This window comes from Oncorhynchus mykiss, chromosome 18, assembly GCF_013265735.2.
Source record: "Oncorhynchus mykiss isolate Arlee chromosome 18, USDA_OmykA_1.1, whole genome shotgun sequence".
In the NCBI taxonomy this organism is placed as follows: domain Eukaryota; kingdom Metazoa; phylum Chordata; class Actinopteri; order Salmoniformes; family Salmonidae; genus Oncorhynchus; species Oncorhynchus mykiss.
The window spans coordinates 69,073,915-69,084,580 of NC_048582.1; the positions used below are offsets into that span (position 1 = coordinate 69,073,915).

Genomic DNA, 10,666 nt, shown 5'->3' on the forward strand with positions numbered 1-10,666 from the left:
AATATGAAATAATTTATACTTTTATTTTTGATACTTAAGTACATGTAGAACCAAATACTTTAGGACTTTTACTCAAGTAGTTTTTTACTTGGTGACTTTCACTTTTACTTGAGTAACTTTCTGTTAAGGTATCTATACTTTTACCCAAGTAGGACGTTGGGTAGTTTTTCACCACTGCATGAGAGACCCCCTGTCAGAAATAGGTCAAACTGTATGAACACACACACACACAAGAAATGTAAACACAGGATGCAGGTACAGGAATGAAATCTCTCTCAGCTATGTTAAAGAGTGCCAAATCTGGCAGCGGAGGACACACACACACACACACACACACACACACACACACACACACACACACACACACACACACACACACACACACACACACACACACACACACACACACACACACACACAGAGGCCAGGTAGTCATTGGTAGTGCCTGCTGTGAAATATATATGGAGCATAGCAGGCCTGTACCTCTTGGAACACTGTGGTGACTAGCCTGTACCTCTTGGAACACTGTGGTGACTAGCCTGTACCTCTTGGAAGACTATGGTGACTAGCGTGTGTGTGTGTGTGTCCCTCGTTAGTTTCTATCCCACCTGTTGATGCATACCCCTCAATTTGGCTGTTATGACACACAGAGGGCTTGAGCTATCAGACGGACTCAAAATACCCTGCACAGCACCCCCCCCAGGTAGTCATTGGTAGTGCCTGCTGTGAAATATATATGGAGTATGCCAAGCCTGTACCTCTTGGAACACTGTGGTGACTAGCCTGTACCTCTTGGAACACTGTGGTGACTAGCCTGTACCTCTTGGAACACTATGGTGACTAGCCTGTACCTCTTGGAACACTGTGGTGACTAGCCTGTGTGTGTGTGTGTGTGTGTGTGTGTGTCCCTCGTTAGTTTCTATCCCACCTGTTGATGCATACCCCTCAATTTGGCTGTTATGACACACAGAGGGCTTGAGCTATCAGACGGACTCAAAATACCCTGCACAGCACCCCCCCCCAGGTAGTCATTGGTAGTGCCTGCTGTGAAATATATATGGAGCATGCCAAGCCTGTACCTCTTGGAACACTGTGGTGACTAGCCTGTACCTCTTGGAACACTGTGGTGACTAGCCTGTACCTCTTGGAACACTATGGTGACTAGCCTGTACCTCTTGGAACACTGTGGTGACTAGCTTGTTCCTCTTGGAACACTCTGGTGACTAGCCTGTACCTCTTGGAACACTGTGGTGACTAGCCTGTACCTCTTGGAACACTGTGGTGACTAGCCAAACCACTTGGAACACTGTGGTGCCCGTTCTCACACTCGCTGACACCAGTGTGTGTGTTTATGTGTATGTGTGTTTGAATGTGTGTGTGTGTGTGTTTCTATGTGTGTGTGTGTTGGTGTATGTGTATGTGTATGTGTATGTGTGTTTGTATGTGTCTGTGTGTGTGTGTGTGTGTGTGTCCCTCGTTAGTTTCTATCCCACCTGTTGATGCATACCCCTCAATTTGGCTGTTATGACACACAGAGGGCTTGAGCTATCAGACGGACTCAAAATACCCTGCACAGCACCCCCCCCCCCCCCCCCTTGTGATATGCACAACACACACACACACACACACCCACACACACACACACACACACACACACACACACACACACAGTGTTTGACAACAAACACTCAAGGTCAAGTGTCTTTGCTAACACACACACATACACACATACACACATACACTGAGAACAAGAATACAGACACTCCCATGCATACATGTGTCCATGAGGCCAGCGTGAGGTAAATGTTTCCATGACGCCAGCGTGAGGTAAATGTTTCCATGACGCCAGCGTGAGGTAAATGTGTCCATGAGGCCAGCGTGAGGTAAATGTTTCCATGAGGCCAGCGTGAGGTAATTGTTTCCATGAGGCCAGCGTGAGGTAAATGTGTCCATGAGGCCAGCGTGAGGTAAATGTTTCCATGAGGCAAGCGTGAGGTAATTGTTTCCATGAGGCCAGCGTGAGGTAATTGTTTCCATGAGGCCAGCGTGAGGTAATTGTTTCCATGAGGCCAGCGTGAGGTAGATGTTTCCATGAGGCCAGCGTGAGGTAAATGTTTCCATGAGGCCAGCGTGAGGTAATTGTTTCCATGAGGCCAGCGTGAGGTAATTGTTTCCATGAGGCCAGCGTGAGGTAATTGTTTCCATGAGGCCAGCGTGAGGTAAATGTGTCCATGAGGCCAGCGTGAGGTAAATGTTTCCATGAGGCCAGCGTGAGGTAAATGTTTCCATGAGGCCAGCGTGAGGTAAATGTTTCCATGACGCCAGCGTGAGGTAATTGTTTCCATGACGCCAGCGTGAGGTAAATGTTTCCATGAGGCCAGCGTGAGGTAATTGTTTCCATGAGGCCAGCGTGAGGTAGATGTTTCCATGAGGCCAGCGTGAGGTAAATGTTTCCATGACGCCAGCGTGAGGTAAATGTTTCCATGACGCCAGCGTGAGGTAAATGTTTCCATGACGCCAGCGTGAGGTAATTGTTTCCATGAGGCCAGCGTGAGGTAGATGTTTCCATGAGGCCAGCGTGAGGTAAATGTTTCCATGAGGCCAGCGTGAGGTAAATGTGTCCATGACGCCAGCGTGAGGTAAATGTTTCCATGACGCCAGCGTGAGGTAAATGTTTCCATGACGCCAGCGTGAGGTAAATGTGTCCATGAGGCCAGCGTGAGGTAAATGTCTGCCCCAGCCTGATAGCTGTCAGTTCGTAGAGGTCATGTTGGTTTCTCCGCAGTACGCCGGTAGAGAGATATGACAGAAAACAGAACCACCACAGAGAGGCAGAGTAAAAGGAGACTCTGAGAAAGTTCTGTATTTTTGGGTCAGGGTCAGTCATGCTTTGTGAAACCTGTGTGAAAATATTGTAGACTAGGTGTGAGCAAGTTACAACCCTGCTCATAGAGGACCTCACTGATTGGTCCAGCTCCTATAGGAAATCACTGATTGTTGGTTGAGTCCAAAATGGCTCCCTATATAGTGAACGTTTGACCAGATACCTATAGGGAATAGGGTGCACTACTGTTGACCAGATACCTATAGGGAATAGGGTGCACTACTGTTGACCAGAGACCTATAGGGAATAGGGTGCACTACTGTTGACCAGATACCTATAGGGAATAGGGTGCACTACTGTTGACCAGAGACCTATAGAGAATAGGGTGCACTACTGTTGACCAGAGACCTATAGGGAATAGGGTGCACTACTGTTGACCAGAGACCTATAGGGAATAGGGTGCACTACTGTTGACCGGGGCCTATAGGGAATAGGGTGCACTACTGTTGACTAGAGGCCTATAGGGAATAGGGTGCACTACTGTTGACCGGGGCCTATAGGGAATAGTGTGTGTGTGTGTGTGTGTGTGTGTGTGTGTGTGTGTGTGTGTGTGTGTGTGTGTCTGCACGTGTGTGTGAGAGAAAGAGAGAGAGTCTGTGTGTGAGTGTGTGTGTGTTTGTGGGAGGGAGGGAGGGAGGGAGGGAGGGAGGGAGGGAGAGTGACTGTGTGTCAACACTGTTACAGAATATTACTGTCATCTCCATTTACTGACACCACAGCCAATTTATCTTCTCTTCTGTTGACACACATTGATCTGTGTGTCCAGTCTGACTCTAGTACCCAGACCTGGGTTCAAATCATATTTGAAATCATTTCAAATACTTTATCAGTGCTTTATTGAGCTTGGCCTGGCTTAACAGATCAATATATGTACATTTACCTTCTATCATGTACATGTTTTACATAACCAGAATAAATATGAAAACGGACAATCGAAATAAAAAATTATTGCAAAACATTTTGAATAAACCACTATGGTATTGGGTAGTTTTGGCATGACTAAACATCTGCAATGTAAAATGACTATTCCTATTTTAACAATACCCTGCGATTGAACTCATTTGTGGATATTGTTATTCTGAAATAAGCCATAATGCTGTCAAGTTGTTGGCCTCTAATAGCCTGTAATGTTTAGCCTATTGAAGGGATCATCAGCTGCGGGTCGATCTGGAACAAATCATTTGTAGACTGCAAAAAGCACAAACAGATATAACGTTTGACAACACAAAAAAAAAAAGAATCATTTTTAAACCTTGATTACGTTTGTATACGATCACGTGTCTCTACTACACGTGGGAAAACTATACGTGGGCAAATGAAAGCGCTCGCGGGCCAATTTCGGTTGGGGAACCCTGACCTATTGGATTACATTTCCGTCCACTGCCATTCTTAAAAAGGACTTGAAGCTTCGTAAAATCATACGTTGTAAGAACAATAAAGACAAATAAGGTATTTTCATTCCTTCCACTTGCCTTCTTAATAAATGTACTAAAGATATACTAACAAGATCTCTAAAGAGTCTGATAATGTCAGTCTTTTCTTTGGACGTCTCTTTGTGGGCGGGGTTGACTGATAGTGAATGGTGGCCTGTTGACGGGGGGGCGGGATCTCACTACTACCTCATGAATGACAGCTTCTTCATCGTCACTTCTCTGGTTGTGTGTAGTCTGAACTCAACTCTAAAGGTGCTTCTGATTTCTGTTTCAATACGCCGGTTTTACGAACAGATTTGTTTATATAATATTTATTGTTTTTCAGAAGGTTATTTATTCATAAAGTGATGGCAAAAGGAGAAGGAACCGAACAATATTCCAACAATAATTTATTAACGAATAAACCGGTCAACCCAGATGTGGTCAAATTAGCTGTGAAGGTAAGTTTGATTAATTTATACTTTTATCAACAATATTAGCAGCCGTTATGTATTCATGAGTATACGTTCTGAACCAAACCGGAGAGGAAGACAGCTTCGATTTAAATAGATTAGCCTAGTTATTTATTGGAACGAGTCTATATAATACGTTTTGTATTGATGATCAATTATATGGCCTATCATTGATTTCCACGGGCTGTTATGACAGCGGCCACCACGTTTCAATGACATTTTTTTTTGCTTGGCGTAAAGTGAACAGGTAATTCTGTTTTTTATTTTCTTTCCTTTATTCATTTTCAAATGATTATCCGGTTCGTAACTATAGCTCTTCTCGTAGCGGTGCTAGCCCTTTCTTTTGATATACATTATTCTTCAAATGGGTCTATAAGAAGTGATCAGACATAACTATGCGGTTGAGGCCATTTAAAAAAAAAAATCTGAATTATTATGGCGCTTTTGGGGGTTGGAATAATAAGAATGAATGCACGGTGCCAGCGGAGCGTCTCTCTACGTAACTCGCAGCAAGGCGACGTGTCATTTCGCCGGGGCTGGAGCTGTGATCTCTTCTGAAATTGGAATGACCCCTTCCAAGCATGCTTGCTCTGTGTATACGTTTGAAATATTTCACTCTACCTAGTCATCAACAACATAGGTGTTCACCGAAAGACCTTTCCGATATTTTATCTCTAATAATCGATTATTGATTGGCATTTTTTTTTTGTGATCAGTTTCTTTGTCCCTTTGACAATGCCGGTAGTCTTCCGGTGATGCCTCAGACAGACAACATAAACGGCACTTTTATTTGGTGCTAATTGTTATTAGCCTAAGTGTTTTCAATAATAAACGGAAGTAGACCTATACGATGTCACTAGATGGACTATTTAGTAAATGTAACCGTGTTACATCACAGTGACGTCCACATTAGCTCATTAGTGGGGGATGGAATGTGGCTATGTAAGGGACCATGGTGTATTTTTGGATGGGGACAGTGGGCTGGCTCGTGTTCCATCCTGTCCTGGCCAACTGAATGGGGGATCTAATGATATACAAGGGGATATTGTATATCATTGTATATCATACAAGGGGATATCATTAAGATGATGTGAAGGGTTCTGCATTTTCTCAATACATTTCACTCCCTCTTCAAGTGTAGGCCCACATGCCAGACAGACACATTGGATAGTATTTTATACATTTAACTAGGCAAATCAGTTAAGAGCAAACTCTTATTTACAATGTCGGCCTACCAGGGAAACAGCGGGCTAACTGCATTATTCAGGGGCAGAACGACAGATTTTTTACCTCGTCAGTTTAGGGATTCGATCCAGCAACCTTTTGGGTTACTGGTCCAACGCTCTAACCACTAGGCTACATGCCGCCCCTACACTCTAACCACTAGGCTACCTGCCTCCTCTACACTCTACCCACTAGGCTACCTGCCTCCTCTACACTCTAACCACTAGGCTACCTGCCGCCCCTCCACTCTAACCACTAGGCTACCTGCCTCCTTTACACTCTAACCACTAGGCTACATGCTGCCCCTACGCTCTAACCACTAGGCTACCTGCTGGTTACTGGCCCAACACTCTAACTACTAGGCTACCTGCCGCCCCTCCACTCTAACCACTAGGCTACCTGCCTCCTCTACACTCTAACCACTAGGCTACCTGCCGCCCCTCCACTCTAACCACTAGGCTACCTGCCTCCTCTACACTCTAACCACTAGGCTACCTGCCTCCTCTACACTCTAACCACTAGGCTACCTGCCTCCTCTACACTCTAACCACTAGGCTACCTGCCTCCTCTACACTCTAACCACTAGGCTACCTGCCGCCCCTCCACTCTAACCACTAGGCTACCTGCCTCCTCTACACTCTAACCACTAGGCTACCTGCCTCGTCTACACTCTAACCACTAGGCTACCTGCCTCGTCTACACTCTAACCACTAGGCTACCTGCCTCGTCTACACTCTAACCACTAGGCTACCTGCCTCGTCTACACTCTAACCACTAGGCTACCTGCCTCGTCTACACTCTAACCACTAGGCTACCTGCCTCGTCTACACTCTAACCACTAGGCTACCTGCCGCCCCACTGTAGCCCCAATAAGCCTAAGTTGGGAAATGCACCTCACGGTTTTGGTTTAAAAAAAAAGAATTAAACCCTGTCCAATACCACAGGTGTTTGACCTGAACAAAAAATAATAACTGTGTTATTGTATATTGCCAGTTGAGTCAGTCGACCACTCGCCCGAAATATGCCTTATATCCCCATGGTTACATCAGGCTTAAGAGAGAGTCGTGTTTCAGTCAGAACGTGTCGCCTGAAACAAAATAATGTCTTGGTGCATCAACAGTCTTAACTAACTCAAGACATTTATGTTCACACAGTGGATCGAAAGTACAAACAATCATAGACACGAGTTCTAAAAGGCAGGTGACGATTTATATTTAGTCTAGAGTTGCTTTAGACTGCACATGTTTTATGGCCTGGGAACTTGGCCTGAACATCTGTCAGGTTTAGATGTCTTTGGTAGGTATTGATTTGGGACTGGGCACAAACTCGTTGATGAACACCGGGTACGAAGTACCAGGATACATATGTGTGAATGAGGTCTCTGAGATCCCGTCGTTTAAGGTTCTTCTAAACCGGGTGGCAGCCACAGAGAGCCCTTTTCATTGGCTTAGGTAGAGGGTGTGAGTGTGTGCCCCTGATTGCCCATTAGTGATAGACAAGAGGGCTTCCTGTTGGCAAGCCAACATGGCAAAGTTCCATGGGAGGGGGGGGGCAGAACGGCCCTCATCCTTGCCAAATAGATTGTGACAACCCTGTGAAGGGTCACACTGACCAGTCTGTGGGCCTTGGTTGCGTAATGTTTCCCTGGCAGGACCCTATTCCCTACAGCATCACCCTATAGGCTCTGGTCTAAAGTAGTGTACTACTACCCTATAGACCCTGGTCTAAAGTAGTGCCCTACTACCCTATAGACCCTGGTCTAAAGTAGTGCACTACTACCCTATAAACCCTGGTCTAAAGTAGTGCACTACTACCCTATAAATCCTGGTCTAAAGTAGTGCACTACTACCCTATAGACCCTGGTCTAAAGTAGTGCACTACTATTCTATAGACCCTGGTCTAAAGTAGTGTCCTACTACCCTATAGACCCTGGTCTAAAGTAGTGCACTACTACCCTATAAACCCTGGTCTAAAGTAGTGCACTACTACCCTATAGACCCTGGTCTAAAGTAGCGCACTACTACCCTATAGACCCTGGTCTAAAGTAGCGCACTACCACCCTATAGACCCTGGTCTAAAGTAGTGCACTATATAGGGAAAAGGGTACCATTTTGGAAGTAGCCTGGGTGATTGGTATCGGTGTGGGAAATGCCCAAGTCTACAACCTGTGTGGGCAGAGACAGAATAATTAGGCTACTGGGTTCTGTTCACACTGTTGAAGTGAGTCGGTCTGTCATGACAAAAACGCCTCTCCTGTCCCAGACTCCCAGCGCTGGTGCTCACGTTACTGTGGGTGAATTCTGTAGACAGATAACTCTCCCCTCCCAGCTGAATTTAGAGACCCACACACTGGTTCTCTCAGTCGGGCTGTTGATCAGCCAAACAGAACTTTGTATCATCCGATTGTTCTTTGGTCTTTTGGGAGGAAAGAGGAGAGCTGTGAGAGAGAGAGACTGGAGAGAGAGAGAGACTGGAGAGAGAGAGAGAGACTGGAGAGAGAGAGAGAGACTGGAGAGAGAGAGAGACTGGAGAGACTGGAGAGAGAGAGAGAGCCTGGAGAGAGAGAGAGAGACTGGAGAGAGAGAGAGAGACTGGAGAGAGAGAGAGAGAGACTGGAGAGAGAGAGAGAGACTGGAGAGAGTGAGAGACTGGAGAGAGAGAGAGAGAGAGACTGGAGAGAGAGAGACTGGAGAGAGACTGGAGAGAGAGAGAGAGACTGGAGGGAAAGAGAGACTGGAGAGAGAGAGAGACTGGAGAGAGAGAGAGAGACTGGAGAGAGAGAGACTGGAGAGAGAGAGACTGGAGAGAGACTGGAGAGAGACTGGAGAGAGAGAGAGAGACTGGAGGGAAAGAGAGACTGGAGAGAGAGAGAGACTGGAGAGAGAGAGACTGGAGAGAGACTGGAGAGACTGGAGAGAGACTGGAGAGAGAGAGAGAGAGAGAGACTGGAGAGAGAGAGAGAGAGAGAGACTGGAGAGAGAGAGAGCCTGGAGAGAGAGAGAGAGAGAGACTGGAGAGAGAGAGAGCGCTAGGTTAATGTGTGTCATCTCACGCTACATTTTTCAGGTTGCACGTTGTCCAGTTGTTTAGAATCACTTTGTTGATGTGTTCCACTTTCCAGTCAGTTCTTTTTTTTATTTTCTCAGTACATTTGTGTAGAAGGTTAGACTGCAACAAAGTTGGTGTCTGTAAAAATCAATCAATTCCATGGAAGTCTGGAAGGGGTTTCTGCTTTCCCGTAGTCAACGTCTTTGACTCGACAGACTGACGTGACTAATGCATTGAACTATTAGGCCTAATCCAACCTTCAATGAGTATTCATTCCTCCACCCGTTTGTGTTGCCTAACGATGGAATAAAAGGAAAGTAAACTTCTCGTTTAACGAACGAACCCCTCCTTTTGTCTCTCTTTCTCAGCGCGAACAGAAGAACAGGTTGTCCGTATGCAACAAGCTGTGCTACGCGGTGGGAGGAGCGCCCTATCAGATCACAGGATGTGCTCTCGGCTTCTTCCTTCAGATATACCTATTGGACGTGGCACAGGTGATTCATCTGGGGGGCGGGGCTTTCACTATTCACATAGTATATATACATTCACTATTCACATAGTATATATATACAGTCACTATTCACATAGTATATATATATACATTCACTATTCACATAGTATATATATACATTCACTATTCACATAGTATATATACATTCACTATTCACATAGTATATATACATTCACTATTCACATAGTATATATACATTCACTATTCACATAGTATATATACATTCACTATTCACATAGTATATATACATTCACTATTCACATAGTATATATACAGTCACTATTCACATAGTATATATACAGTCACTATTCACATAGTATATATACATTCACTATTCACATAGTATATATACAGTCACTATTCACATAGTATATATACAGTCACTATTCACATAGTATATATACATTCACTATTCACATAGTATATATTTTATATTTATAAACATTTTTGTTGGATATTCTGAATACAAGTTTTTATTTATTATTATTATTATTATTATTTTTTAACTTCTGTTTGTAACCTGAGCGCTGCGTGAGTGAGAGGCTGGCGCTCCCTTGCTGTGAAGGTGCTGGTGAGATGGGATCAAACAGATGGTGCTGATGATTCACTCCCGAGTGGCGCAGCGGTCTAAGGCAGTGGTCTATTGCACCGCATCTCAGTGCTAGAGGTGTCACTACAGACCCTGGTTCGATTCCAGGCTGTATCACAACCGGCCGTGATTGGGAGTCCCATAGGGCGGCGAACAATTGACCCAGCGTCGTCCGGGTTAGGCCGCCATTGTCAATTTAGAATTTGTTTATGAAATAAAGGTTAAATAAAAGGCCCGGGGGAGAGAGATTCAGTAACCAAGGCAACTCGGCTACTAGACTATTCATCATCTCATATAAAAGTGGCCCGAGTAGCCTAGAGAAGCTAGCGAAGCTAAGCTAAATGAGGCAACATGCTTAACCCCATTCAGATAAAACAACTGTCCACCTGTTGTGTGTTTGTGGTAGCGTACTCCTTCTCATTTCGCTAAATTTTTAATTCTGTGATTTAAAATGATAATTTTTTTATTCCACCTATCATTGCTTTAGTGAACTCTCCTTCCATTTGCTGCCACATTGAACCTTTT

The 10,666-nt window shown here is 44.9% G+C and overlaps 1 protein-coding gene across 2 annotated transcripts in view; it reads left to right on the forward strand.

Moving 5' to 3' along the window:
* The first annotated feature begins 4,507 nt into the window (after window positions 1–4,507).
* mfsd2ab (major facilitator superfamily domain containing 2ab) overlaps window positions 4,508–10,666 on the forward strand; it is a 51,635-nt gene continuing 45,476 nt past the window's right edge. The window contains exons 1-3 of one of the 2 annotated variants that reach the window (XM_036953604.1): window positions 4,508–4,569; window positions 4,646–4,757; window positions 9,410–9,535. In XM_036953604.1, the coding sequence (XP_036809499.1) occupies window positions 4,665–4,757; window positions 9,410–9,535 (219 nt within the window). In that variant the 5' untranslated portion in view covers window positions 4,508–4,569; window positions 4,646–4,664. Of the gene's footprint in view, window positions 4,758–9,409; window positions 9,536–10,666 lie in introns of both variants that reach the window. The other variant, XM_036953603.1, reaches the window with a different exon arrangement.